The sequence below is a fragment of the Dreissena polymorpha genome, chromosome 2 (assembly GCF_020536995.1).
Source record: "Dreissena polymorpha isolate Duluth1 chromosome 2, UMN_Dpol_1.0, whole genome shotgun sequence".
Classification (NCBI taxonomy): Eukaryota; Metazoa; Mollusca; class Bivalvia; order Myida; family Dreissenidae; genus Dreissena; species Dreissena polymorpha.
Genome location: NC_068356.1, coordinates 111086496 through 111101416, shown reverse-complemented (window position 1 = coordinate 111101416; position 14921 = coordinate 111086496). Strand labels below are relative to the sequence as shown.

General features: G+C 36.4%; 1 protein-coding gene across 7 annotated transcripts; it reads right to left on the bottom strand.

The window, feature by feature from the left end:
• Window positions 1-4090: 4090 nt before the first annotated feature.
• LOC127868513 (chitotriosidase-1-like) lies at window positions 4091-14606 on the bottom strand. 7 transcript variants are annotated; one of them, XM_052410352.1, is made up of 7 exons: window positions 14249-14606; window positions 13001-13253; window positions 12347-12471; window positions 10017-10140; window positions 9322-9507; window positions 8260-8376; window positions 4091-5302 (listed from the first exon to the last, which is right to left on the bottom strand). In XM_052410352.1, the coding sequence occupies exons 1-7, from the start codon at window positions 14542-14544 to the stop codon at window positions 4319-4321; spliced, it is 2085 nt and encodes a 694-aa protein (XP_052266312.1). In that variant the 5' UTR covers window positions 14545-14606; the 3' UTR covers window positions 4091-4318. The 7 variants fall into 7 exon arrangements, with proteins under 7 accessions (XP_052266312.1, XP_052266311.1, XP_052266313.1 ...); XM_052410351.1 differs by lacking the exon at window positions 4091-5302 and adding an exon at window positions 5577-7383; XM_052410353.1 differs by lacking the exons at window positions 4091-5302; window positions 12347-12471; window positions 13001-13253; window positions 14249-14606 and adding exons at window positions 5577-7383; window positions 12305-12336.
• Window positions 14607-14921: the final 315 nt, after the last annotated feature.

Here is a 14921-nt window from a genome sequence, read left to right as displayed (position 1 = left end):
CAGTGGCCGCTGCGCTAAGTTTAATCTGCAAAAAATATTCGTAACACGAAGATTCAAAGCAACTCGATAATAAAACAGCTTAATAATGCCATTTATATATTCCGTGAGAAAACACTCGACTGCGGGGAACAATGGACGTAATGATCGCATTTTGTATTCCCCATTTCAAATGTTATATGCAGTAAATCCGATTGACACATTTTAAAATTAAATGAAGAATAAACTTGTGATTTACAGCCACATATAACGCACAGTCATATGTTCTGCAACTGTGATTAAATGTGTAATTTATTAAAAAGTGGATTTATTCAATATCCTTTATGAATTAAACTTTCCTTATGAAGGAAATATAAAGCAAAAACAAGGACAACACCATCATCAACACCGTCAAGTAAATATTTTTAATAAAATATTATTGAATGCATATATATACCACATAAAATGTATGTTCGTTCTTCGGGTTGAGTAACATCTGATTTGACCGTCGCACACGTTTCGAAGTCATGTTTAAACATGCGCGTAGTCTGTAAATCAATTGCATTCTTAATGAGCCACGCTCCACAGTTGAATTATGATCGACATTTTGAAACACAAGATTAATGAGAAGACTTCGTAGACGAGTTCTCCGATGAGTTCAGGGTGTGTTCGTTAGTATTTGTCGCGGTCTTTTCGAAAGACAAAACAAAATCAAAGTTAATTTACTGTGGCATTTCTAGTAACATCAGTTTCCGCCTTCATTATTGGCATGTTCATTCTATTATCTACGTCAGTCTCCTAAACAGTGAAATCAAATAATTTGATTATGCCTTTTACGGCCATGCTTGCAAGTTAAGAACAGCTAATTTTAAAAAAACGACGTCATACCAACTTTGGCGTAATCCTAAATAAAGTTGATTGTTACGGTTTGGCTACAAAATACGTTTATTAATACACATACAAACCTCTTTGAGGCATATAAAAGGGCATTTTTTAAATTTGGACTTGTTATATATATAAGTCCAAACTTTTTTGAAACGGTTGCCAATAAATGTTGTCTCATAAGTACTGAAATTTGTCCCAAAGTTATTTCATAATCTGTCAATGCACACAGTCCGAACCGTTAGTAAGTACGAAGTGCTTCACATACAGACTCATACCATTATCTACATGTGATGGGATCTATAGACTTCGTAATATAATATTGAATTTCACCCACAAACACAAGTCTGAATTAAAATAATGTGATACCAGTAAGATATATGAAAAGCGGAAAGACAAATGGACAGTTGAGCTGCTCGGTCCTCAAACATTAGTATCTCTTTAATTCTTTTTTTTTTCAAAACGACTTTGAAGACTGCAGGAAAAAAATATGTCTTTAATGATTTATGCAAAGTAATCTTTATATGTACTTTCCGTATCGTTAAAGCCATGCTTGAGTGTTTGTACCTTTAAACATTTGTTTGGTTGGAAAATAACAGGTGCCCTTTAAATGATCAACATGCCTAATGTTCATTCCAAAATTGAAAATATGAACACAATTGTTAGTGAGTATGTAAGGTGAAAATATGTTTAAGATTTACACATCTAAAGTACAAGCAATAATAAAGCTAAATTCTAGAGAGAAAATAGGTGAAAAACGTGTTCTCAATTGTACTAGAAACCAAAGTTTATAATGTTCATAATCGTATTAGTTTCTCATTTCATCGAATTGGTTTAATGTCGACATTTTCTTTCCAATGGAGCATTGCGGACACTGAAGTATGCCATTAAATTGTTATACTTGTAATAAAAATTAAAAAAAGATAATCTAATACGACATAATATGAATTTGATATACCATGTCATTCACACGAACATTTTTATATGCATGAATTCATTGATACACCAAATATGATCTGCATTATGTTAATTTTGTAAGTACACACATGTAACAAAAATATATACGGGTATATTTAGTGATTAGTTATTTCAATATTATTCAGCCTTTTTTTGACCTTACAATATGTTGTCGATTTCTATTTACCTTCAACTTTATTGACGAAAGATATACAAATACGTGTGTTAACATGTTTTTAATTTAGCTTAATGCTATAATATAAAATGTCTTATATTAATCAAATCATAGATCAAACAAACATATATAAACACGTTGAAAGCAAAAAACGTCGCTACATTCGTCATTACGGTTGACTCTCTGTTATTTTCATTAATCGTAAACACGGAAGGAAACTGTTTAATGTGATAACGATCAGAACATTTTACATACGACTAGACAAACGTATGTCCTTAAACCAAGTATCGTAGAATTTCGAAATCACGATGTAATATCTGACAATATCAGATATAAATAAAACAAGTTTGTTCTTAGTAATAAGAGTACCTGGAATTCTGTTGCAATTAGAGTTATCATTCGTCATCCATACAGTTTAAAAACTTAATCTACTTAACGATTTCTTAAGCGCCGTCTATTATCAACATCGGAAATAGATGACCAGCGAAGCGAAAGTAAACATCACGCAAGAGGTAGTGCTCGTGAAAAGAATAAGTTCTACCATTTTTATCGCGAACGTTTTTCAAAAACTGTGTGACAAATCAATAGTGGACATATCAAACTTTTATCGTAAGTAGTTGGAATTTTTTATTAATACATTCGAGTGTTGAAATATATAAATCATCAGCTACCTGGTACCGAAAGTTAAGGTCATCGGGACATCTTTTTTCCTTTAGTCCGAGGACCGTATACTAATTTTGCCGAGTGTGTCAATAGTGTGCAAATAAAATTATAAAAACTGTTTTTGCAAGCTTCAGCCCAAAAATCTAGTTAGTATGCAAATGTTTGGCTAAAAAATAATCTTCGTTGTGTACGGCGAATAGAACCTGATGTGTACGGCGTATAGCAAAATTAGATTCTTATATAAATTGAAGATTCGTAAACAAAATTTGCTAATTATCGCTACTGTTCCTTTCAAGTGCGAGGGAAAAATGATTTTATTCAGTTATACTAACTCGATTTAAATAGAAGGTGCGAGAGCTAATCCCTAGAGAGTCATAGCGCTGCAAAGCGAACTTTCCATCATAAACATCATTTGTTGATCTGATAAGGACTGTAGTCAATAATTAAAAAAAATGTGTTTTTATTTGTATCTATTTAGTGTTAAAATGCCAATACGCTGCAGCTATTCGCCGTTCGTGACTTTAACTATTCATCGTACACGACTTTTGCCATAAACAACTATTCGCCGTACACTACAGTTATTTAATATGAATAGATTTCCACGAGCAATAATCAAACCAAGACCAGAAATAGCGTTAAGATGTTATATATTGCCTATAAGAATAGGAAATCAACTCCAAACACGATGACAAATCATGTAATCATAAAAGAAAAGCTGTTTTTTCGAGAAGTATCAATTTCAAACCGGTACCAAGCAGTCATAAATTTGTGTAAATAACGCTTATTCAATACGAATTGCAATATAGATACACATTTTTAAACATATTAATCTTACTGTAAGATGCCTAACACGGACTGGTTATCCAGGAGCGAGTAACTATTAGATATTTTAGGTAAATACTCACTGCTCCCCATGGTTGGTTTGTTTACTTTCGCTTCGCTGGTCATCTATTTCTGGTGGTGATGATAGACGGTAATAAGTAATATCTACTTATTCAGTGCATTGAACTACGTTTTATTTATGACATGGTTAGATTATATAACGTAAGTGTGGCCCAAGCATATGTGCACATGGCTAGTTTCAAAGCTTATGTTGCGACTAAGAACAGATGAGACAATACTTATTTATGTTCGGCTCTTACAATTAATGATTATTAAAATAGCCCTTACAGTTAATTATTATTAAGTAATGTATACGTTGTTTCAATAAAAAAATATCCTTGCTAAATCGCAAAACCCTAAACACCAGCCCATGGTTGTACAATTAGTCTGCTCGAGAAGTGTTTAATACAAGTTAACATAAAATTACGTAAGGTTATGTCCGTCCAGGGAAATTTCTGCACAGATCTTGGAGCGTTTTTTAGCGGCGTCAAAAAAAGCGGCACATTCAAGAGTTTATTTTATTTCATTATCTCATAATTTCATATATATGTCAGTTTATGCAGTCCTTTTAAGTGAAATGGTAATGAACATTTTCGTAAATCAATTAATGTGATGATTCATTATAAATACAGAACATAAATATAAAACGCATACAAACACGTTCAACGGTGTTTGACTTCTTTGAAACAAAAACTTATTCAATTACTAAGATTGTGTTTAGAGTGTTATGCATGCAGTGTTAATACTATTTTATGGTGCTCAGACTCGCATTACGATTCATGCTTAGGCAACGTATCCCAGGTTCGATACTTTTATGTAATTTTTACTCAGGCCGGCTTCATCGTTTGGCGGTATTTGAAACGGTGCAGGAGCAAGTGGCTGCTCCTTCAGGGCGTTTTGGTGACTGTTGAAATTCTGTTTGATTTCACTGACTGTCAGAGGCTCCAGAAATCGAGGACCAAACACCGGTGAACTTCTAGCAATGTGTGTCTCTTGAACACCCTGGCCACTTAAAGGCCTTGGAAACACCGATACACTTCTTTGCGACATGGGCTGAGGTGCCCATTCTGGGGAACGTGCTAAATTAGACCTCTGAAAACTGTCCATCCTCATCAGACCGTTGCTAAATGCGTTTTGTTTGGAGCTCGCTGCTAACATCTGGTTACTCTCAATCAGTGAAATTATGCTGTTGATAAGACTATGAGTGGGAAGATTGGCGGCATCTTTCAGGATCCTTTGTATTTCTTGTATGCCGCTTATTTCTGAAGATTCAGTTGTTGTGACAGGCGCAACAGTGACCATGTCTATTGAGCCGACAGTGGTACTATCAGGAATAACATGTTTGGTGAAGAAAGCAGCACTATTGTCAATCAATAACTCAGTTGATGAGTTCCTCATGTTCGCCGCTTGTAAGTGAACATCGGCGCTTGACTGCATCATGGCTGCAGAGGACGTCGGTTTGAAAGTTGTTTCAGACTTTGGTGAAGGTGTTGATAATGGTAGATCAGTTCCGTCGTAATTAAGTCCTGTGGTTGACAAAAAATCCATACCCCAAGTGGTCGATTCTACTGTGTTTGAAATGTGCGTTTGTACATCGAGTGTTCCTTTATAGAAGTGTGAATCTACTGGCAAGGGTGCCTTAAGCTGACTGTGAATTGCGTGGAGCAACGGATAGATCTCGCCTGTGCAAAACAAGCCGGAAAAATCGTCCATGTCAAGGGAGGACAACATTATACCACCAATAGCGTTTTGTCGCATCCAATTTACCTGTAACATGCACGTGCACATACGAGTGTGAACTTTGCTGTACGAATAAGCACGTATGGTAAAAATGAATATATATATGCCTCCAGAGATTTCCGCGTTTGATATTAATTATCGCATCAGTAATGGAATAAAATGTGAAAAATTGTTCAAAGAAACCACATTATAGATGTAAAAGTAGCCTAGTGTTACACGGTAGAAGCCAGGTCGGATAAACAGTTTTGAAATAAAAAAATTTTGCTTCTTCAAACACGAGAGTACTTTTACTTCTATTAATGCGATATGGTATATTTAGGATCCCTAACCAATCCATCAAAATATAGACCAACATACAAACAATACAAGTACGCCACGCTTTAAACAAACATTTATTCAAAGCTGAAAAACGCAAAAAGAATGTGGAAAGCATGGAAAGCCCTTATATGATATTAGATATAAACAAAAGTAACAAAAATCTCTAACAAAAACAGACGCAACATTTAAAGCAAAAGCAATATGTATTACACCTTCTCCCTCTAATTAAACAACACGTGTTATTAACTTGTTTGATTCTGTTGTTGTTGTTTTTGCTGTTTCAGTTGCCGCTGTCGTTGTTGTACTCGTTGTATTTGTAAAGGACTAAGTTGTCTACGATTCGGTTTGTCCCCGTTTTCCTTCGGCACTGCTGGTGTCTGTGTAGTGGGTTTTGTCGGCTCAATGGTAACTTTTGCAATAGTAATCTTGCTAGCTGTTGGGGCTGGCGTAGCTGCTGTTGTTGGTGAAGAAGTGGGATAAGCGTGTGTCGTCTGCTGGTTTTGTTGCATTCTCTGACGTCGCATGACCATAATACGCTGCCGTCGTTTTTGGATTTCAGCTGGATCGTTCACTCGTTTATCGTTAGGCTTTGGTTGATTTTGCTTTGGTTCAGGCGTTGATTGTGTCGTTGTAGTAGACGTTGATATTTTCATAGTTGTTTGAGTCACAATCGTTGATGGTGTTGTTGTTTGTGGTGTGCTTATAACATTTTGAGTGACTGTTGGACTTGTGGTTTTGTTTTGCCTATTTTGCATACTTTTACGACGACTTTCTTGCATTCTCTGACGTCGCATGACCATAATACGCTGCCGTCGTTTTTGGATTTCAGCTGGATCGTTCACTCGTTTATCGTTAGGCTTTGGTTGATTTTGCTTTGGTTCAGGCGTTGATTGTGTCTTTGTGTTAGACGTAGATATTATCATAGTTGTTTGAGTCACAATCGTTGATGGTGTTGTTGTTTGTGGTGTGCTTATAACATTGTGAGTGACTGTTGGACTTGTGGTTTTGTTTTGCCTATTTTGCATAATTTTACGACGTCTTTCTTGATTAAGTTTTATTTGCTGCTCTCGTGTCAGCCTTGGGGGTACTGGTTGCTTTTTTGGTTGTACGCCATCTTCCGAAACTCTCGGTCTTGACGTTGTTGTACTTGTTGTGGCTGTAGCTGCAGTAGAAGTAGAGGTTGTCGCCATGGTTGTGGTAATACCTGTAGTAAAAGTGGTCGCTTGGGTTGTGGTTGTATGTGTAGCAGAAGTAGGAATTGTCGCCTTTGTTGTGGTAGTAGGTGAAGTAGAAGCAGAAGTTGTCGTCTGTGCTGTAGTTGTAGGTGAAGTAGAAGTAGACGTTGTCGCCTGTGTTGTAGTTGTGGCTGTAGTTGACGTAGTTGTTGTCTGTGCTGTAGTTGTAGATGTAGTAGAAGTAGACGTTGTCGCCTGTGTTGTAGTTGTTGCTGTAGTTGACGTAGAAGTTGTTGTCTTTGTTGTGGCTGGCCTTCTCTTTGGTGCAGGGGTGGTGGCTATTGGCACAGTGTCAACGACTGCCCCAGAATCACCAGTTGCGAAATAATCAACAGTATAAGGTGCTTCTTCAACTTTTGCCGGTGTCGTTACTGTTCTTGGCTCAGCTCTCGGAATGAAAGGTCGAGTAGCATTCTTATCAAGCGGAATCCGGAGAGCCGAGACAGCCGTTTTGAGAAGAGGAAACGCACCCTCCGAACATTGGTTTTTGACGTCGTCTGTATCAAGTGACCATATCAGCATGCCTCCAATTTGATAGGTTCTGGTCCAGTTAACCTAGTGATTAATAACACTTATTTCATACAAGGTATGTTCAATTTCTCATCCACAAAGTAGACTTTGGGGGTAGATCAAACCGTTTCTGATATTTAGTTTTTCTTATTTTTAAAGTAGTTCGCATATAAAGAATGAATCAAAATAGCCCCGATCTCGAAAACTCTGGATAAATGAATGTGCGCATAGAATAGATTCAGATTAGACTGTGCCATCCGTGTCGTTCCTTATCATCGTAATCTAACGACACAAGCTAATTGGGGACAACATTTAGCGCACATTGATAAAACCAGCTTTTCCCAGAGTGAAGCACATATATTTGAAAAACACCTCATTACTCATAGTTTTCCTTTTAGATATTTGTAGTGCACCTTAATGTCAGTTAACGGGTAAACACTTTTTCAAAAACGCAAATAAGTTTGATTTGTGAATGTACATTAAGTATCACAAAAGCCATGTTAGTATGCAACAAGAACAATACATTGTTTATTTATAAGAAGCAGCAACATCCTATTAAGACACATAATGTTAACAAAGCAACACTACAAGAAAGTTAATGCATTCACACACAATTCAACTGATTTATACCGGTATGTTAATTATCACACAGAAAGATGTTAATTTTTATCCTTAAAATTTGTTCTCAATATAACGATCAACATTACAACAATCAATATTACAATAGCATTCATTAATAAACAAACAGGCACAAACGGGAAAGGGTACATGTTAAACAGTGCAAATATATCATAACCTTGTAGCTCATTACCATAATAGGAAATCTATCCAAGCAGCCATGTAACTGCGTTTATGTGAACGTCGCTAAAATTAAAAAGTCAAAGAAATTCCTTAAACCTCATACCGTTATCTTTGGATTACCTTCGCACGAATGCTGTCCGTATCCTCGCCAGCAATCCACTGATCACCGCTGTGCCAATAAGGAACTTGGCTTACTGGGTCCCACACCCTTGGGGCGTCAACATACTGTAGGCATCGCTGACAAATACAATGTGATTTAGATTAGGTTTGTATCGATATGGAACCTGGCTTACTGGGTGCCACACCATCGGGGATACTGTAGGCATCGCTGACAAATACAATGTCTATTAGATTAGGTTTGTATCGATATGGAACCTTGTTTACTGAATCCCATAACCCTTTGGCGTACAGATACTGTTGACGTGGCTGACAAATACAATGTTATTTAGATATGTTTGTATCGATATGAAACCTGGCTTACTGGGCCTCATACCCTTTGGGTGACCACATACTGAACGCATCGCTTACAAATACAATGTCATTTAGATTAGGTTTGTGTCAATATTGAACCTAGCTTACTGGGTTCCATACCCTTAGGGTGTCGACATACTTAAGACATCGCTAACAAATACAATATCATTTTAGATAAGGTTCTATCAATTGTATATTATGTGCACGTTAAACGATTACTGTTTCAATAGTATGTACTTTCTTACATAGTTCGCATCGTTTATGTCTCGATACACATACCTTTACGCATAAATACGATTTTAGTACAGATACAAATGGATCATTTTCAGTCTAAAAACCAAAAGTTTAATACCTACAAAAGTAAACAGTAAATATCTTATTGCTGTGCATTATCTTTCAAACCACGTGCCCTAATAAAACCGAGCAAAAATTTAGAACATTATTCAAACGTAAAATGTATGCATGAAGAGTTGACAGATTATCATATAAATGTCGAGTTGTGCGCAAATGTTGTTGTGTTCTATTCATTTAATTTATGAGCAATTGTTGGTCTTCCTCTTTACAATGTATGAAATTGTTTTAAATGCCAGTGTATTAGACAGTTGTGTAAAAACAAAAACAAAGCAGATATTATACTTTAACACTTTTGATAAAACATTGATAAAAATGGGATAGATAGATTGAGACCTTGCATAAAACACAAGCGCATACCTCATAATATGCCAACATCCCCGGCTGTCTCGTGTACTCGCCCTCGACCCCGGGGCCGACAGTAGGAACGTTGTACTCTGTGTGCCTCGCCCGCCTGAGGGTGAATGTGCGTCCGTACGTAGACACGCCGAGTACCAGCTTGGTCACATCGGGGACCAGCGACATCCAGTACCGCATGACGGCGTCCTGAAGATGACATTTGAGGTAAAGCAAGTTAAACTGATTTGTCCTGAGTTCAAATGAGTTTATTTATTAATTTTTTTCTACGTGATATTATAGAGTGCGATTAGATTCTATTATGTGCGTCTTCAAACACTTGTGTATATTGTAGCCATTGTGTATACACTTTAATATACTATAATATATGTACAACGATATACCGCGATTCATTCAAACGGTATATTTAAGCGGGTTGTGAGTTTGCTGTATCGTTATATAGGTTCAAACATCGTAAATAAGCAACGATTTCATTTGACCCGGCACTATAGGTTTTGATGCTCAAAAATTGAGTTGTATTCTATGTTCTACATTCTATTGACATGCAAGCGTTATGTGTACTGGCGAAATTGTGGATTTATTGGGTCTGTTTACGCGCTTTTGTACTATTACGTCATTAGTGTGTTTGCATATGTCGTTTTTTGTTCATTTCTCGATTTGCTAAAATGGACTTTAAACATAATATTTTTAATACTTACAACATTGACTTCCGTGGCCGGTCCGAACTCCTCCTTTCGTGCGTACAGCTGGCTCGGATGGCCCGTGTAGTTGTCCCAATCGCCATGGAGATCAAACGCAAACACGTTTAAGAAATCCACGTACCTTAAAAGAATTCAACCCATGCTATAATGTTGTATTCGCTTGACAAACTAGAACCCTTCTTATTAAAAAGCGCACGCCAAATTTAAGTTACGATACATTTTATGGCACAACTCCTCTTTCAATTGTATGTGTGTCTCACACAAACTTTCACAGTTATATCACCGGAAGGGTAGATGATTAAAAAAAACATTCGTGGTTGAACCAGTTTTGACAGAATTATGAACCTTTTTGTGTTCTTTTTACGTCCCAACGCTTAAATGTTAAAACCCTCTGTAACTGAATGGTGGATCACAGTTAAAATATGTGTTAAAAAAAAACGGAATATGGTGTTTAACAAGTTAGGGCAAACATATCGCCTGTGTATGTTCTCATCAATAGAACATACGGAATATATGTTCCAAAAATCTTTTTTTTTCTACTCCCCTTTAACAAATTGTCGAAAGACATCAATCTTACACACTCGGATAACCTTTAATGCGTAGATGATTGCATAAAAGAAATATTAGATACCACAAGTTTTGGCAGCTGTATGGCGCTTTGTCTGTTTTTAATAAACAATGTATATGCTCAAAATAATGTTTTTAACTCCTCATCAATTACAAGGTGGATGTCGCTCAAACTTTCACAGTGTTGATGATCATAAAGAAATGAATTTCGTACTCGACATGTTTTCGCAGAATAATAGCCCTTTGTCTGTTGTTTTTACTCTGTTAATCTAAAGCGCAAAATGTTTGGGTATTTTGCCGATTTCGCTTTAACCTTCAGAGCTAAATGACGTTAAGTGTAAATTACTATTAGGAAAACAATATTTGCACTTTATCTTTCGTTCAACTATACAAAATTCAGTGGGTTGTCTGCGTTTGACGTGTGTTGTTCGGGCATACGTTTCTGTGACACTTTCTAGTGTAATATCTGTAATCGCTAAGCACCAACCTCCATAATTTGAGCAGATGAATTCATTTCCGAGTATTTTGTCACATGTCCTTTAATTAATAAACATATTGAGCATTAAAGGGGCCTTTTCACAGATTTTGGCATGTATTGCAGTTTGTCATAAAACGCTTTATATTGATAAATGTAAACATTGGATCTTAAAAACTCCAGTAAAAAAACAAAAATAAAAAAACGAAAGAAAAATTAAGGAACCCTCAACTGGACTCGACCCACTGACCCCTGTTGCTCTGGATTAAAAATCTATCGCTTAGACCACTCGACCATCCGTGCTCATACAAAGAGTTATGTATGTTATACTTAATGGAAGAAATCCTCGTAGTATCACAAAATATAACGACAACAACAGAACTCTCCAATTATTCAATCATCCGATTTTAAATCGTCAAAAGATGCATATGATTGATATTTTAGAGCAAATGCAAAATGGTAAATGTTCAGTATTACTTTTTCCTCACAAGTATAACTACAACGAAAACTTGCGAATCTGAAACAAATATTTTAAAATGTTGACAATTTAGAAAAACGTGAAAAGGCCCCTTAAATGTTTATTTGTTCAGAGCGATACATCAGTCGTTAATTGAATATGGTACTTTAACCTATCGTGGGATCTTTAATAAAATAATGCATGACAATATGCCTTGACATCGCAAACGAATAATAGTTCTAGAAAATTAAAGAAACAATATTCGTTTAAGGCAAAATAAATCCATGACAACTATGTAAATGTACATTGTACTAGAAAAGTTGAAATGGCATATACTTAAAGGTTTTAATGAAAGCAGAAGTTAGTATTAGCTTCATTTATTTGACAGTCAGTTTAATATAATAAAACAAAAATCAATCCATGAAATTGTGGGTGCAAACCAGTTTAAAAACCAGAAACAAATGGGTATTATAATAGACGTAAAATACAATCGTTCAACGCATTTTAAGCGTTGTGTAAAGCTCATGTACTTCATAATAACGTATTGCTCCACGCTACGATCTTGCAGTATCGATGTTTATTCTTGGTACCGAATCACCATTATCGACTAAGACTTACTTTGTGATATTATTGTGCTCATAGGCTGTATCAAAGACTTACTTTGTGATATTATTGTGCTCATAGGCTGTATCAATGACTTACTTTGTGATATTATTGTGCTCATAGGCTGTATCAATGACTTACTTTGTGATATTATTGTGCTCATAGGCTGTATCAATGACTTACTTTGTGATATTATTGTGCTCATAGGCTGTATCAATGACTTACTTTGTGATATTATTGTGCTCATAGGCTGTATCAATGACTTCCTTACTGGCTGACACGCCTGCAGATAGCATAAGTGACGGTTTACCCGTCATTTGGCCTTCGTTGTCAAACGCTAACCGCAAATCCTAAAACAGGGAAATACGCATTAATTTACTTGTTGTAATTCATATAAAAAGATGATTTAAAAGTAAATTTACAGTATTTAACCAGGATGCTGGTTTAACAAACATAAAGCTTCTTGTTTGCATTTAAAAACATCATACAAACACGTGACAGGTGCTCAGCACAATGTAAATGTCAAACCCGGCAAAATACAAAATAGGCCAAGCATACTATTAAGTAAATAGAAATATAGTTCCTTAGTTTTTATTGTGCTGTTCGGCTAAGTTATCAGTTACTACATACAAACAAAGGACATAAGTTCAAGCTGAAGCTATCAACACTCCAGAAACATGTTTAAGGAGAGAACCTTTCGTTACCAATCGCTATTCGAGTATTGAAGGTATGTGACCAATTCAAACAATACACCATTTGACATAAATGCGGTACAGTTGCGAGTTGGAACCACCCTCAATTCAAAGCAGTGGAGGATCAATACATTTAAATACAGGATGGAAACCACAAACATGTTTAAAAACACTCTCTACGGCTTACCTGAAGAAGTAACGAGAAGTTTTCCTTGTCCTTCGGACGTCCACCACGTTTTGTCGGATGCTGCCAATCAATACTCAAGCCATCGAACTTGCGATCCCTGAGAAATTTTACTGTTGACCTCGCAAACGCTCGTCGGCTCCCCTGGCTCATTGACATTCGGCTGAAATCCGTGCTTCCCATCTGCCACCCTCCGACTCCAAGAAGCACTTTCATCTCAGGATTAAGGTCCTTCAGGTTTATAACTCTTTGGTACCTGTGATTATAATACCGAACGACTAAACTATAATGATATGAGATAGTGAAGAAACTTATGTATGTAAATATCATATATTTCTGTCATGCTCTGTGTAAAAGGGGTTTCATGCATGTGCGTAAAGTGTCGTTCTAGATTAGCCTGTGCAGTCCGCACAGACAAATCAGGGACGACACTTTCCGCTTTTATATTTTCGTTAAAAGAGAGTCTCTTCCTAGCAAAATTCAAGTTCAGGCAAAGAGTGTCGTCCATGTTGAGTCAACTTTCGCAACTTTTTAGGCGAAAATTTTTTAAGTTAAAAAATGGAGTAAATCCTTACCCAAAACGCCTTCAAATAATATTGCAATCTATAAAACGAATAGTAAACCACTTGATTCAAAGCTCATTTAAGAGATATCATTTGCGTGTTCGGATTATAAGTCATCTATCAAATATCGTCTATCATCTATACATTTATCTATGTAAAACATAAAAATAAAGTGAAGCTATCATTATTAAAGCAGGATTGAAACTGTATATTAGCTTTTGGCGCTATATTTAGGGCAATAAACCTATCGCAAACATTATCACACACACAATGTAGTTGATATCAACAAAAGACAGGCACACACATGAATAAATTGGGACCATCGCCTTGGAACGGTCAAAGTATTGCATTTGGTGTTTAAATCTCATACTTTGCCAAACGCTACTCGCAAACCAATTAACACTATTTAACAATTAACCTCTATGCATACCAATTCGAATTAAATTAAACATTAATATGAATCCAAGTCCATGTACATTTGTTGTAAATACGATTTAACTACGAAATGATTGGATATAAACCTGAAAAACATAATTGTTTGAGGCGATGCAAGGAAAATAAATATATTCAAGGAGTATTCACTATGGCTCGTCTTCGATTAAAGAGTTTTAGATACATATTAGTAAGATCACCGTGTGAATGTTAATGAAGATGCCGTTAAAGAAGATTATTATCCTGATATATTTACATTCCCTCACTCCATGTTGTGCTCTCATCATTCCACTCGGCGGGCTCTAGCTTGTTGCCTTTCAGTTTTGCGTACACGTAGATCAGATGGGTACATAGCGAGGGATCCACGTCCTCCGGAAGAAACCGCCCGTCCCCCGGGCGATATTGTGCCCAGTTCGTGTACGAGCACACTACCCGGAAGCATTCTAAACCTTGCGTTGGCGGGATAAATGCACAAAGAAATACATAATTCGAAAAATTTGTTACGACGCAGAGAGCATCGCATGTTTGACAAACCCAATAAATAGAACTCATCTTTCCGACTTGTTATTGTGAAGAATGAAGTTGCTTTTCAAATGATCCGTGCTGTGTGAAAAGGGGGTTTAATGCATGTGAATCAAGAGTCGTCCCAAATTAGCCTGGTCAGTCTGCACAGGCTAATCAGGGACGACTCTGGTCGCTTAAATGATAATTTTCGTTTAAAGAAAGTCTCTTCTTAGCAAATTCCAGTTAAGGCGGAAAGTGTCGTCTCTGATTAGCCTGTGCGGACTACACAGGCTTATTTGGGACGACACTTTACTCACATGCATTTTACCCCTTTTTCACAGAGCACGGTCCAATTGTTGTCATGGTGCGAATAATTATATTTACATATTTATTCTTGATGCTATAAGTTACATGACAAAAACGAT

Excerpts from the sequence above, each read along its gene's own strand:
- LOC127868513 (XM_052410351.1), bottom strand. The coding sequence starts at position 14,544 with ATGAGTTCTATTTATTGGGTTTGTCAAACATGCGATGCTCTCTGCGTC. Across the intron at positions 12,472-13,000 it reads ACTTCTCGTTACTTCTTCAG|GATTTGCGGTTAGCGTTTGA; the intron begins GTAAGCCGTAGA and ends TCCCTGTTTTAG. Across the intron at positions 8,377-9,321 it reads GGATGTTGGCATATTATGAG|CGATGCCTACAGTATGTTGA; the intron begins GTATGCGCTTGT and ends TGTATTTGTCAG.